This window comes from Ammodytes marinus (genome assembly GCF_949987685.1).
Source record: "Ammodytes marinus genome assembly, chromosome: 16".
NCBI lineage: Eukaryota > Metazoa > Chordata > Actinopteri > Uranoscopiformes > Ammodytidae > Ammodytes > Ammodytes marinus.
This window is the reverse complement of record NC_137220.1, coordinates 15,824,437-15,839,948: the sequence shown is the minus strand read 5'-3', so window position 1 is coordinate 15,839,948 and position 15,512 is coordinate 15,824,437. Positions and strand designations below refer to the sequence as shown.

At 38.9% G+C, this 15,512-nt stretch overlaps 2 protein-coding genes across 2 annotated transcripts; one reads left to right on the top strand and one right to left on the bottom strand.

The window, feature by feature from the left end:
- The first annotated feature begins 480 nt into the window (after positions 1-480).
- On the top strand, positions 481-10,523 carry LOC307263224 (phosphoribosyl pyrophosphate synthase-associated protein 1). The gene is made up of 10 exons (XM_080044330.1): positions 481-842; positions 1,050-1,102; positions 1,554-1,620; positions 1,720-1,892; positions 1,983-2,098; positions 2,815-2,870; positions 3,068-3,213; positions 6,591-6,661; positions 7,106-7,252; positions 8,398-10,523. Exons 1-10 carry the CDS (start codon positions 760-762, stop codon positions 8,554-8,556), a joined length of 1,071 nt encoding a protein of 356 aa, XP_079900456.1. The 5' UTR covers positions 481-759; the 3' UTR covers positions 8,557-10,523.
- Positions 10,524-12,491: 1,968 nt separating this feature from the next.
- On the bottom strand, positions 12,492-14,303 carry LOC307263122 (ras-related protein Rap-1b-like). Its single transcript, XM_080044182.1, has one exon. The coding sequence runs from the start codon at positions 14,200-14,202 to the stop codon at positions 13,576-13,578; it is 627 nt and encodes a 208-aa protein (XP_079900308.1). The 5' UTR covers positions 14,203-14,303; the 3' UTR covers positions 12,492-13,575.
- Between the last annotated feature and the right edge of the window lie 1,209 nt (positions 14,304-15,512).

Here is a 15,512-nt window from a genome sequence, read left to right as displayed (position 1 = left end):
GAGACTTCTTTGGGACAGGGACGATGGTGGACTTTTTAAAACATATACAAAATGCTGGGTTAGTGACATTTTGAAAATGTCTGGGAACACATCTGCACACACCTTGATAGCTGGGATGCTATCAGGTCAGGAGGAGCCTTCAGCGGGTTAAGGTGAAACCATAGGGTGAAACCAGTGGTCAGGTATCCTGGGCCTTCTTGGCTACAAAAAAAGTGTTTAGATCATCTGAAAGAAAACGATAGGCTAGTGTCAAAGAATGATTATTAAGAAACGGATAAAAAAGGACACGTTATATGCAAATGAAGATAGGATGAAGATATGATTTACAAAATACGTCTTCGTCATAAAAAATGCCAATAAATCATTAGACCTTAGTGCACGCAGATAGCGCTCTCAAAGTAAACATGTTGCGCAAAGCGTAGCTGTCAAGTATGACCCCAAGAGGATTCCGTAGTTCAGTAAGGTTGCAGTGGTGCGGACTAACTGACAGGTGCCGTTTGACTGGCGCACAATTGGATAAATTAATATAATAAATACATACATTTATGTTTTTCTTTTATAGTTGTGCTGCAGCTAAGTGTATGTCGCACACTGATGGTCATTTCGTTGATTAGTTAGCTCAGCTAGAAAGCTAGTGAAAAGCTAGCTGGTTGTTAGCTAACGACGTCGTCTCAAGAAGAAAACGGGACACAGACGCGGTGGTTAGAATATAAAACATTAAGTCTTTAGTCAGGGAAATAAACCACCTGGAGTGACACAATGAACGTCGCTAAGAGTGGCTATCGTGTCTTTTCCGCCAACTCCTCCGTAGCATGCACAGAATTGGCCAAGAAGATAACAGAGTAAGACATGTTTTATTAGTTTAGCTGCTAACAGCAGCAACTTTGTTTTGAATTGCAACACTTAAAACACTATTATTTAACTCTTGGTTATTGTAACATGGAATGTTAGCATGTATAGTGTTTGCATTGAGCCCTACGGAATGCTTGGATTATTATTATTAATTAACAATGTGTTTATGTGTATAATCTCGTGATCTTGTTCCTCAGGCGGCTTGGTGTTGAACTGGGAAAATCTGTGGTCTTTCAGGAGTCTAACAGAGGTGAGACTTCCTGGCTTAGTGGCTAAAAGTTATTATGTAACCGACTAAATTAACTGGTCAATATTAAGGCCTATGGCTTTGTGTTTATGGGAATTTTAGTCAGGCATTGTCCCTGGCTACCCTTATACAAACAGCAAAACACTCCACAGTTAAATTAACTCAACTGTGTGTTTGTTGGAAAACCCCCTTTCAACAATATGAAATGTAGCATTTGGTGCTTTTTGTAAAGCTATAGGTTAATCATGAGTAACATGACTGATACACATGACACATACTGATGAGTGCACACGCCACTCCTCAGTATGACGATGAGTGGCATGTGCACGATGAAGGTCTTAGTTAAAGAAAAAGGTGCCACAATCTATCCGGAATAATATAGTATTTAAATTTAGATTAAGATGCAGCTCATGCTAATGTAACTGATTTCATCCTCCTTTTCTCTCCACACTAGAAACTAGGGTGGATGTGAAAGAGTCAGTTCGTGGACAAACTATTTTCATTATCCAGACCATACCCCGGTGAGTGTACAAAGGTGTGTCTTTTGAATTTCAAATAAAAATCCCCTTATCTCTGAGTGAGATGTTGTTACATATTTTATTTTTTTATTTTTGCAACAGAGATGTCAACACAGCCATCATGGAGCTGCTGGTCATGGCCTACGCCCTCAAGACCTCTTGTGCAAAGAACATCATCGGAGTCATCCCTTATTTTCCCTACAGCAAACAGTGCAAGATGCGAAAGAGGGGCTCAATAGTGAGCAAGCTGTTAGCTTCCATGTTAGCTAAAGCAGGTAAAAAGAACAACTCTCCGCCGTCTGTGGTTGTTTTACATAATAATCAATGCCATGACCGTGCCTCTCATCTGTATTTAACCCCAAAAGGATTAACACACATCATCACCATGGACCTGCATCAGAAGGAGATCCAGGGCTTCTTCAGCTTTCCAGTGGACAACCTGCGGGCCTCCCCTTTCTTGATTCAGTACATCCAAGAAGAGGTGAGGATGATTACATTCAAATGTCCTCTCTGTGTGTTTGAGTACATGTGCTGGTTAGCCCACTCATAGACAAAAGCAATGAATCAATCTTACCTTATCATGCAAAACAATATTCCGATATTAAGAATAAGACATCGCCTTGTAAACATTAGTCTGATCTCACCTTTATCAGAATAAGGTATTTTTTCGGAGTAAGCTATAATCGAATTGAGACATGTTGAGTTTTCTGATTTTTATTGTGTTATTGAGACATGTATACACCTTAAACACACTAAACATTCGACTGGAGTTTTCCCTGTGTTTTTCGGCATCTGCTGCAGTATTCGATGCAAGCCCTGGTTTAAGACTGTTAAACTTGTGTGTTTAAACCATGGTGTAAACCTCCTTAAACGAAGATATGTCATTTATGGCTGACAAAACAATGCCAGAAGATTACAATATTGTCACAAGGAGTGTTGATTTACTTTGAATTGGATGGGAATTATGGGCGGAAAAGATCACGCCTAAGTCTGATGGACCCTAACTGTCATGACACTTCTTCCACTACTAGTGTATGCTGCTAGTTCATTCAGAATATACTGATGAACATGTAAATGTAAAATATTCCTGTAGATGTAAATACCTTATTTGGAATAGTGTCTTTTGTCTTTTCGCAATCGGAATATGCTGTGCATGCAATCTTAGTCATTGACAACGGCTTTCTCCTGTGCTGGCAGATTCCTGATTACAGAAATGCCATAATTGTGGCTAAGTCCCCGGCAGCAGCTAAGAGGTAATACAATAACTATGCTAAATTGTAATGCATTAAACATCTTAAAGCATTAGACATGCCAGAAATATATATTTTTTTATATACCTCATGTATGATATGTGTGGCTAGAAATGGTTCATTACTTAAAAAATTAAGAAGCTTTCTGTCCTGTTTCACCATTGATTTCTGAGTGATTACTATATTTGTTTTTTCTGTAGGGCTCAGTCGTATGCAGAGCGCCTGCGTTTGGGCCTTGCTGTGATTCACGGCGAGGCCCAGTGTTCAGAGTCTGACATGGCCGACGGTCGACACTCCCCACCGTGTGTGCGCAACACCACCGGACACACAGGCCTGGAGCTTCCTTGTAAGAACGCCCGTCTCTTTTGCAGAGTGATGTTGCTGCTTTTCAGGTCTTTCTTTGCAGATTTGCAGGTCCCAATACCCGGTAGCTTTTTCTTTTCCCTGTACAGAAAAACAAATCTCTGCTAAAGGTGGAGTCAGTCATTTCTTGAGAATGCTCGTTATCAAAATCATTTTCCTGTCAAAACCAGTGAATATCTCCGCTCGATCCGCTTAATTTTTGTACTGTGTGTGCATATACAATGTTTACATACCAGTTTACAGAGCCTAGGCTGTGTATTAACAACACTTTTTTTTCTCCAGCGCATAGTCACACACATTGTACGGACAGATACTGGATCGCGAGGAGATATTCACTGATTTTGACTTATAGTGATTTTGACATAAGCCTTCTCCAGAATCACTGACTCCACCTTTAATTGGTTCTCAGGTAGATCCCTCTTTTATTTGGCACACCATGCTCAAATATTCATCAAGAGTTTTTTCTTATCGTTTCTGCTAGTTGAGCTACTTCACTGCATTCATAATATCAATCCTCTCTTTTTGTGCTAACCTATTTTGAGCTGTCGATTCCGCTGTTTTTCCACCCATGGCATCGACCATCCTTCCAAGAGAACTGATTTTTGTGTTACTGCATGTTCTGATTCCACAGATACACACTACTTGTACTCATGCTGCATCTTCCATAACCTGCAACTACTCCTAACTTACAAAGAGTGATGTACATAACAAGCATAGACTCATTAGTCCCTAACTGTTTCTCGGCACTTATCTTTGATTTTAAAATATACTTTCTTGGTGAAAAAATACTAACGTGACATATTTGCAGTGTTAATTCCTGGTTAGGCCATTGTAATGGTTCGGCCCGGAGAAAATATCAAATGAGTGTGTCATTGGCAAATGACTCCAAAGAATTTTGCGTCCGGTATTCACTTTATTATTTAGTAACAATATTTATATTTCTTACTTGTGTTTCTATCCTCACCCTTGACTTAAAAAATCCTCCTTTGGAACAAATACTTACAAATTGCTTTAACCATGAGAAGACTTTTAAATTCCAGTGCAATTTGTTGATGTAGATAATTCTTTAAAATATTGATCAACATAGCTTGAGGATTTTTCATGTCTTGGCATCATGTGTTTGTCGTGTCAAATATTTGTGCATTTGTGTTAACGTGGTGTTTATTTGTTGGTAATAGCAGGCAAACAACAAGCTCCGTTCCCTGGCATAGAGCTCCCAAGTACGACCGTAAAAACATAACTTATATTTGACTGTAAAATGATTCCTATTCAAATGGCTCCTCAATTTCTGCATGTTTAGATGAAAGGGGTTTGCGTTTGCATCTTGTGAAAAATGCAGTCTGGTTTCAGGAGAGGAAATAGGTGGAAAATTGAGACAAACTGACTGCAATAGCACTGACAATGTGCATTGCATTTACTGTCCAACTGGCCAAAGTGGGCTCTGCACTACGCAATTTGCACTTTATATTTACCATACCCTTCTAAGATTCCAGACAGCCCGTTTCTACAAGATGGCCGAACCCCCTCTTTGTTTTTTTCTAATGTTCTGATTTTATTTTGAAAATCCATAAATCAAACCAGAACCATGCCAATCATGTTTTGTTTTCTTTTTCACTTTAATATTTGGACTCATCTTGCCAATCAACACATGGTGCACCCATATGAAACCCTGCGTTTGAAAACCTGATTAACATTTGGTCATAACTGCATGCAATGGGAACAATAAAGCATGCTTTTCTTACGTCTAACTATGTAAAAAGCATTGCCAATGGAATGATTGATACGTTTTAATCAGCAAAAAAAGAAAAATGTTGTCCTACTGAAGTGTTAGCACAACGCTTAAAAGTAGAATTTATTCTATCAACAGTACTATTTAGTTTAGAATTACACTTTTATTTTTAAGGTAGGATTTCTTTTTGGAATGCAAACCTGCCAACCTGCCAATTTGTTGAGCTTTTGAAATCCCCCAGAGGATAGCGTTGATTCATGGGTTTTATTGACAACTTTGAGGACAATGTCAAATACATTTTCAAGACATCTGACCAAACTTTTCTCAGGTAGCTCACTGAAGACCTCAGCAAGCCGTGAAAAAAAGACATGTTTTTCAAAAGTGTGTGTACTGCTAACATCATGGCTTTTGCTGTATTTTTGGTTAATAGTGATACTGATCTGAATGTGACACTGCCAAGTTTTCTGATGCTGTGGAGCTCACAGTATTCAGCAAAGTGTTCTGCAAGGCATGCTCCCCCTTCTCTCTGCTTTTATACTTTCCCCTTCACAATCGGCTTGACTGGCTGATTGTGGACCAGTTGACTGTTTCCTTATACCCTTTGGACGACTACTTTTACATGCACAGCAATACTTAAAATAACTCTTGATGCGTAGAGTTAGGTGCATGTATTATATATTATTGAGTCCCTCACAAGTTAGAACACACTCATTTGTCTTCAGCATGTTATTTTATATTGTTTCTATTTAATCGTTTTTTTTGATCACTTAGATACCATGGTATTATTTTAGCAGCCACAAAAGGGGGACATCAAGATGTTTACAGTTAATCAGGAGCAAAGTAATTTTGCTTTAATAAATGTATAGGTATCACAATGAAAAGTCGAGCCTCCTAGTTGTAAATGATTAAATTACATTTTGTTTGTGGGTTTATATTGGTAAAAACATTTTATTTCTAGCCGTTGCATCTCCTTGGATTGGCACGTGAGATGCAATCGGATCCATTGTGTGCACGCAAAAGTAGTCGCTGGCAGCAGTGATGTTCGACTGAGGACTGACCCCCAGAACATTGGCAAAGTGTGTAGTGAGTTAAACCCTCATCGGTGCTTGTCAGCCACATGTTGTCCCGTGGGAAATGAGATTGTGTGGTGCATATTGGTTCATATGCAGTGTGCTGCCATGTGCCTGCCACAGCCCAGGACTGAGGCTGTGTGTGTGTGTGTGTGTGTGTTTGGAGCAATTTTTTTTTTCTTCGTTGCCTTCTGATTGGGTATCCTGGGCAGAAAAACCCTGTCATCTGAATTTGCATGGCATGTGCTGTTATTAAGTTTGCCATTTGAGTTTAAATCTCCTAGGGGGTAGGTGGTGTAAAATGGGGGGAACAAATTAAACCTTTGATTGTCATTTTAAATTGATACAGCATTCAAATTACTCTAACAGAAACTTCCGAAGATCATTTTTATATAATCTATTAATGACCCCATAATTGGGGTGCCGATTTAGCTTAATTGCCACAAGTTTTCTCAACCCATTTTACCCAATCTACTGAGATTTACTTCTGATTTGGTGACATGCATTCCACAGGCTCTTTAAAGTACTCTCTCAGCTAACCACTTCTGCTTTCCTTTGCAGTAATGATGGCCAAGGAGAAACCTCCCATTACAGTAGTCGGAGACGTGGGAGGGAGAATTGCCATCATTGTGGTAAGAGACGCTGTAAAAGTACTTTTCCAACGCCTACTTGCTTGAACTGTTGGCGGTGGCGGCGGCGGCTCTTTTTATTTTAAGTTATTTAATACCACTCACAGTTTGGTTTTTAAGTTTAATTTTCACACCTTCAAAGGATTAAAAAATAAATAAAAAAAGTGTTGTAACATGTATGTTTTTAATGCTGATGAATTCAATGCTTTGTCTGTATGAGGAAGAACGATTTAGTAGCTTGTCATACTTGTTCATACTATATAACAGACTCTATTGATTCACGTTAGCCAACTACACTATGTTTTGTCATTTGTGGCCACAGTGGCATCAAAGTGTTCATATCTTCCTGCCCTTATTCTTTGCTTCTCGTTTGTGCTGGATTAGAGCGACGTGTGTAACTGTTGATTGTGAAGCTAGACATTGTTTTTATTTTCTTTCTCCTCTCAGGATGACATTATAGATGACGTGGGAGACTTTGTTGCAGCTGCAGAGATCCTGAAAGAGAGAGGCGCCTATAAAATTTACATCATGGCCACACATGGGTTACTGTCTGCTGACGCTCCACGCCTAATAGAGGAGTCTGCCATTGACGAGGTAAGGGCATTAAGTCAGTTTTTTTTTAAAAGTTGATGTTTGCTGCGGTTCAATGGATAACTTATCAATAAGGAAGTGAAAGGAGAAGTTGGAAGGATTTATTATAATTCATGAGTTCTCATCCATTCTTTACAAACAATCTACAACACACATGAGCTTCCTCCTAATGTAAGCTGGATTGTTTCTGACAAGAAATGAGTTGCAAGAAGAATGAGGAAAGGTTTAATATATCGGGCAGTTGCATTTCTGTAAACTATTAGTTTCAATGTGCAGTTCCTCTTCTATCCCGGGCTCAGAAAACAATAGTTACAGTTTAATTTGAATGTAGAATTTATTTTATGAAATATATATCTACATAATAAATTTGTGTGTTTGTGTGTCAGTGTGTGTTTATATATGCAGAATATATGATTACATTGAATATGCGGTATATGGTTCAAAGGTGCTTTATTTATTTAGAATGAGAAGATGTTGTTTCTTATATGTACATTACTGGCATTGGTTGGTTTAATTTAGCTCTCAGGAGTGTGTCAAATCTGGTGTGTGGAACTCGCTCAGTGTGGATTAAAAACTCGATTTGTATCTTCGTGTAATGTAAAATGCGTAAGAGTTTTACAGGCAAAGAGTAGCAGTAATTAAATCACTGAGAGAGAAACATGTTGCCTATTTTGATATTTCTAAAATATTTTAGCCATTTATTCTTCTATTGTTTTTCTTGCTATGTTAAAATGCACATGCTTTAGTTATTGAAAAAATTATCTCGACTTCCATCTTGACCAAAACCTTTGCAGACTGCGTGACCTGGCAAACTGCCTCTTAAACGTGGAGTCAGCAGCAATTCTGAACAAGTCTTGTTGTTAAAATTTTTTTTTCAAAATCAGTGAAAATATCTTCGCAAGCCACTAAGTGTCTGTTGTGTATGTGCGTGTGGGAAAAAAAAACATAGGTCTTGAGCCAAAGCTGTGTATATTAACACTTGCATGTGTTCAGTGCACACACAGTATGGCAAAGGTAGCGGATCTTAAGGAGTTATTTACTGTTTTGAGAAAAAGTGATTTTGATGACAAGCTTTCTCCAGAATCGCTGACTCCACCTTTAATCCAAATGAAGAACTGCACTCATACGATCTCTGTTGGACCTCTCAGGTGGTGGTGACCAACACAGTCCCCCATGAAGTACAGAAGCTACAGTGTCCCAAAATCAAGACCGTGGATGTCAGCATGATATTGGCAGAGGCCATCCGCCGCATCCACAACGGAGAATCCATGGCCTACTTGTTCCGCAACATCACCACGGACGACTAGACAGTGTCTAGAGATTGAAGGCTAAGGTGGGTCTCACATAGTGGGAAAAGCCAGGGACACTCCCTCCAAGCGCTGTGAAAAACATCATGTTTAATGTATTGTATGTTTGTGTGTGTGTCAGGATTGCATTTGTCCTAATTCATTTGAAGATATATAAAGTCTCAGGACTTGCCCAAAGTTCTCCAAGCTCTTAAAATGTATTGCTTTTGTTAAGTTGAGAAACGCATCTAGTTCATGTTGAGAAAGGCTAGTAAAAAATAACAAGTGGCTTTGATGCATTCAGACATATTTTAAAGCCTTTCCTTGTCTTGCCACGCTGGTTGTATTTCCAACTTGATCAAACAATGCTTTGTATTTTAGATGTTATTTATTGACATATGCTGTGGTACCTCATATCTAATGACTGAAACCTCAACTGCAGAAAGAGGTGAGACAATTGTCTCCAGTAATAGTAACTATTTTCCAAGCACTCTGGCCAACCACATAGGCAACACTTGACAACTCCTGCTTATTTGTGGCCAATTTACATTTTTATGCACCTTTTTTAACATCTGCCGGATTAATATAATTGCCATTATATACTGTATATTGTAGGGTCAGTTCATCTAAAATATAACGACAGTTATTTTCCTACTTACCCTCAGTAGTAACCCCAGTGAAGGGAATCTTAATTTATTGTGCTGAAAGCACTAATATACTTGGTTTGGACACCGCACATTAAATTCCATTCACTTCCATTGTTATGCACTTTTAGCCGATGTCTGACAAAGTCTGGTTACGAATGGCAGGAAGCTTTATTATTATTTTTTTAATGTTTTTTGTTTTTATGTGAACTTACCCTTTAATGAACCAAAGCTCCCTAGCAATAGAATAAACACACCTAGTCCAATATTGTACTCCTTATAACTGACTGATGGTGTATTTTGTGTGATAGTGACATCACCACACGTGTCAATTACATAAATAGCTAAACGGTCCATTACGAAACATTACATGCCGGCTGTTTTTAAAAGCAGAGTTAAGATTTGTGTTCTTTATGTTCTTTCAAAGCAGTCAGCGCTTTTTGTTCATTTCAGTTCAGTTTGCGAATCAAATTGCAATTGCAGTATTGTTATCTGTTGATGTGACTGAAGGTTTGCATGTGTGGTGGTGGGGTTATATGAAACCCTGTTAGAAAAACAAGTATTCTGTTGTTAGAGACATTAATCCACTCCAAGTTCATATGATTTTTAAATGAAAGTAGAATTTGAATTGATGTTTGCTTTTTTTGTAAATTACTATAACAAAACAACACCAACTTTGACAACTTAAAATGGTGGGCTTCTTGAGTTGCTTTTGTACTGTACTAAAGTGAAAACCGTTTACTGCCTGGAAGATAGGACATGTGCACTTAAAAATGAAGAAAAATAACCATCTGTAATGTAAAAATTTGGTTATTTTTTGCAAATTGGCAACGACTTGATATTAGTCAACAAATCCCTGCGGCATCTCTTCATAAAACCTTTTTATTTATTTTTATTTTTACTTCTGTTCAAAGTAGTAGAAGGGGAACTGAGTGTATTTCTATGCTGTTTGGGCCTTTTGCTCAGGGCAATATACCATAACAAACCAATGCACAAATATTTGTTTTTGTCTTTTACATCATTTGTTCCTGTTTGCAACGTTTGGAAAAAAAGGCTTGTTAATAATGTCTTCCATTTGTTCCACTGTACTGTACGTCTTTTGCTTTTCTACCATTTAGTTCTGTGAGAGATTCTGTATTTCTCCTAATGTGCTTATGAGGGAGGATAAATGCCACGCTGCTGTTGAGTTGGTACAAAAATGAAGGAAGTCTGTCTGTATGAAATGCTGTCCCTATGCTGGCTGAAATTGTATCTGTCGTCGGTGTATTCTCTCTGTCCTCCTGACATGTCTCTGATGTTGAGGGGATATAATTAAGACACTCACTCTAAACCCCTCTGTCTCGCTGTGCGGCGTTTGTCAATGTGTATGAAAATTAAACGGTTGCCTCCTGCTTTGCCTTGTCTCTCTACCAAACATGGAATCACAGTATTGTGCTTTGGTGAACGGCCCTCTGGGTTTCAGTCTGCTGCAGCTTATGTCAGTTTAAGTGAGCTTATTACAGAAAAGTAAGATTTTTAAAGGTTTACTTTAGGTGAAATAGTTTTTCTTGGAAGAGTATTGTAAACCAGTATCTTACTGTTAAATCTATATTCAATGATTTGTTCTTTTTAGTTATTTAATATTTTTGCAGCAAAAAAAAACACAATTTTTTTTTTAAATATTTTAAATCACACTAACTGAATATCTACAACAGATACATGACATGTGTGTAATGTGTACAATAATATCAACTGTTAACAGTGGTTCTGTTACTGCCTTGAGCCACATCACATCTGTTGTAGTGACGGTCACGGATCCTAAACTTGTTCAAAACTTCTCAGGTATCAATACAACACTGAGGAGCTAAGACCAAGTCCAGGAGCAGAGACAAATGAATATAGGCCGAAGCTCGCATGATCACAAATTAGGCTTTTCATTCTGTCTCGGCAAACCGAGTCTGATATTATCCGTTGTATCAAATTGTTTAAAAAAAAATGGTTACAAATTGAATGGAAAGTTTAGTTTGCACGCACCTGAGCTTTGAAAAACAATGGTCTCTGTGTCCTTTCCGTGTGCCGAGAAGACAAACTGGTTGACCGCTGTGCTGCTGTGTGCCGGCTGAAGACAGCTGTGCTCTTTTTACAGGTTGTTACAGGTGTTTTAAAACAGCTCACAAAGAGGAACCAGAGATCTCTTTATCATAGTTCACTTCCTTGTCGGATTCGATGGAAAACAATGCACCTTGTCTCTGAATATTTTTTTACTTTCTTTTTTTTTTGAAAGAGGAAGCATATCTTTTCCTCTCCCTATCTGGGCCTCTGTGCACCTTTTTTAACAGTAAAGTTTGTGAATGGTTAATATGAAGGGCTCTTTGATAAAGTCTAAATGTCAACGATATTAACTATATCATTTACAGAATATATGAGGCACATACTAATGGGGGTTCAGCAACTCATTTCACTTTAAATTACAGTAGCCGTGTCATATTTATGGGGTTTTTATCTAAAGTATTGTAGCAGTCCTCGGAGATGTTGAAACGGCATTAACAAATCCGTTTGGTTCCCTTATAATCAAATGTTTGTGGTTGTCAAAAGCCTAATATGTTAAATCAACTGCTTCCTCATGGGGATATTTTCGATGAAATTGCTGTGTTTTTGCTGAAAAATAAGCCACCAGATGGCAGTGCAACACAGAACAGAGACAGACTATGGAATCTGTGTGTGTGTGTGTGTGTGTGTGTGTGTGTGTGTCTGTGTGTGTGTGAGAGAGTGAACAGGTCGCTCAAGTGGTGCAGCATTATCTATCGCAATACAACTTGGAGTGGAGCTACAGTCCTTCAATCTGCCATTACTATAATAAATGATGTCCATCTGTTATGACATAAGTGGAAGAGAAGGCTGTTCTTGAGTGCGCCCTATATTTAAATCTGACATTTCTCATAATTGCAATACAAGAATATCTTAAAGCCTGAAGATCCAAACTGTCATTGTGTAAGTGGTAGAAATGGGTTTAATGAGACAGGCATCAGATTTTAAAATTCATCTTCTGTCAGCTCCTGAAAGTTTTGTTTTACTATGCATTTATACGGCTTCCCGTGTGCGCACACATGCACACGTGCGCGCATGCACACACACACACACACACACACACACACACACACACACACACACACACACACACACACACACACACTTACTTCTTTTGTGTCAGTTCAGTCCATCACAAAACAATAATATGCTAAAAAAACAAAATAATCTACAAAAAAATGAATGCTGTTTCATGTGTAGAGACGGTTTTATTTATCTCAAAAGTAGCACATAAGAACATCAGACATCACGTTGGTCTTTGTATTGTCATGGGGATAATAAATGACATTCTAAAATTCTCAACAACACATTGCAGGGACTTACAAATGTTTTGAGGACACGACACCTTCACCTTCAGTAATCTAATAAGAAAAACTCCTTAATAGAAAATGAATGTCACAAACAAAGATACAGAGAAAAGCTTCATACATGTTATTTTTTTGGCAAAACAACATTTCAGAGTTGCAGGAGATGCTTAAGAATTTACACCAAACTGCTTTGCTGCAATTAAAAAATATATACAGTTAATATATACAAGTAACATTCTCCTGTTGTTCACTGGATTTGTCCAACTATCTTAGGTGAACACACTTCTGCATGAATGGCCAATCACTTCACAGTTATTGCACTTTTTTTTAACACAGAAACCAAAAAAAAATATATTCACATACACAAGTAGTAGAAACTGAGCTAACAATACATAATGCTTGTTTCTACGCGATCACAATTCATCACGGCATCATTTTACACATTTACAGAAAGCAGTGTAAGTGCACTGCTTTTTTTTCAGTGTTCAACGGTTGTTTTACCACATTCTTGCATGTCTTTGGTGAGGGTTTCCTCTTTCCAAGTCTGTCCCTGGTGCAGCGTCTCTGTGCCTACGATACTGCTATAAGGGATCTAGGCAGTTCTGTTGAGGAGTTTGCTGCCTCTGTGTTTGAAAACATTTGTCTTTTAGTTTGTTTTTCTTCACACCAACAAAAACCCAGTCAGTCCTTTTTTCGGGGCAGGCTTCCTCTAAGGGTGTAACGATACATCGATAAAGATATTATTAATTAATCGGCAAACCAAAAAAAAAAACATATTGATGCATCGCCCCAACATTGATGCACATCGCCATCTTTAAAATAAGTTATTTTTTACAATCTCTGCACGTCTGTGTGTGAAACTATTTCCACTGAAATAATTTTTTTTAAAGGATTTTTTTCTTCTTCAATATCTTTAAAATTATCGTATCGTCGGCCAATTAATCGATCTAATATCGTATCGTGAGGAAACCAGACATTTACACCCATTCCCCCTTAGTCTCTTGCTATTGCTCCCTTTATCATTACGCGATGAGGCAGCTGTTGGTCTTGTTCATCGGGGGCCGTTTGTTGCTTTCCTTGGGGAAGGTCTCCCTTCTTCTGAGCAGCGCCGGACTGAGCCAGCTGGGCAGGTTGGACTGCTGCAGGAGCTCCCTGAACGCCTCCAGGACGTTGACGTTGTCTTTGGCCGAGGACTCCAGGAATCTGTGGTTCCAGTCCAGCTCCACCGTGGACAGCACCTCTTTGCTGGACAGCTGGAGGTCGTCGCGGCGATCGATCTTGTTGCCTATGACCACGATGGGCGTGTACTTGTCCTCCTTGACCTCAAGGATCTCGCGGCGCAGGCTCTTGACCGCCTCTAGGGATTCTGGGTCGTCCACGGCGTAGACCAGGGCGAAGGCGTCGCTGTTCTGGATGGAGAGCTTACGCATGGCGGGGAAGGAGTAGCTGCCGCTGGTGTCCATGATGTTGACGGTGACTTTGGCGCCGCCCATCTCGTACTCCTTGCGGTGGAGCTCCTCCACGGTGCGCCGGTGCTTGGGCTCGAAGGTGTCCTTGAGGAATCGCTGGATGAGGGCCGTCTTGCCCACTCCCGCCGCTCCCAAAAACACCAGACGTACCTCAGTTTTCTCCTTCACTTCAAAAGACATTTTCAGCGGCTTTCTGTATGTCTAAAAATACACTTGAGTGAAACAATCTTTCTTCTCCGGATCCTTGTCTGCAAACTGTTCTGATGTCTGTGATGGGGCTGGATGTAGTTAGTGTCGAGAGGAGGAGGAGGATGACACGAGAAGCATGTGTTTGACTGTGTGTCTCTACAGGCAGCACTCTGTATTTATGTTCACAAACAGTACCCGCCCCCTTCTGCTCCCAGCCAATCAGGAGTGGGCAGTATCTCCCTGTGTGTGTGTGTGTGTGTCTCTCTCTCTCTCTCTCTCTCTCTCTCTCTCTCTCTCTGTACTTACATTTACCATTCAGACACCTTACAGAGTAAGAGAGAGAACAATAGGTGAAAAGTTCTCAGTTCTTAACACAGGAAATGAGGAAACTTGTTAGGCTGTTTCTTAGTATTGGTTTTCAGATCATTAAAGAAGCTAAAACAAAGGCTTTAATTATAAGAAACAAACAAACAAAACAGATATCACTAAATGTAGGATTTGAAAACACCACAGGCAAAGCTTAAAATCAAAATAATCAACTGAAGAAAACTAAAACTATTCATTACGTGAAGATGAATGGAGACTCAAATCAAAATCACGCAAGACAAAATGAGAGACACAAAACAAATCATGTATGCTTATTAAAAGTGTTCATAGGCATAAATCACTTGCATATTTGCATCAACTACAAAAATTACAAAAGTGTTCAAACCATATAGAATATTTTCGTGATAATGTCTAAAGATGATGTGCAGCGATTCTCTTAAACTTACTTGGGAGACAATCATTGCGTTAAGCATTCATAAACGACTTCTGTCGTTTCGTTTGAATGACAGAAATGCTCTTGAAGTCATCATTGAACAGGTCCAATATTCAGAGCTTTCCCCTAATGTTGTTGGTGTCCAAAATGTCATCTGATCCCTGTGCAACTATTTTGTGGAATATAATAGCTCTCACTTTCCCCAGTCACATTACATAATTGCTTCAAACTGCATGTGGAAATAGGCAAATAATCTAATTCATTATTAGGAAGAATGACCCTTCTTATATGATAAAATTGTTATTTTATGTCATGTGCAAAGGTATCATTATTTCTAGGCAGATTGATGTCTTCTTTCTCATTTCTGAATTGATGTAGTTTCGGCTGACAATACTCTTAACTAAAAATGATCACAAAGGGAGGTGGCTCAATGTGTGTCTTTGTCTGAAAACTCATGTTAGCGGCAGAGGAGGCATACACAAACAGTATGTTATATTCTATTCCTGCGCTCTGACGCAGTTGTTCTCATTACAATGGCTTA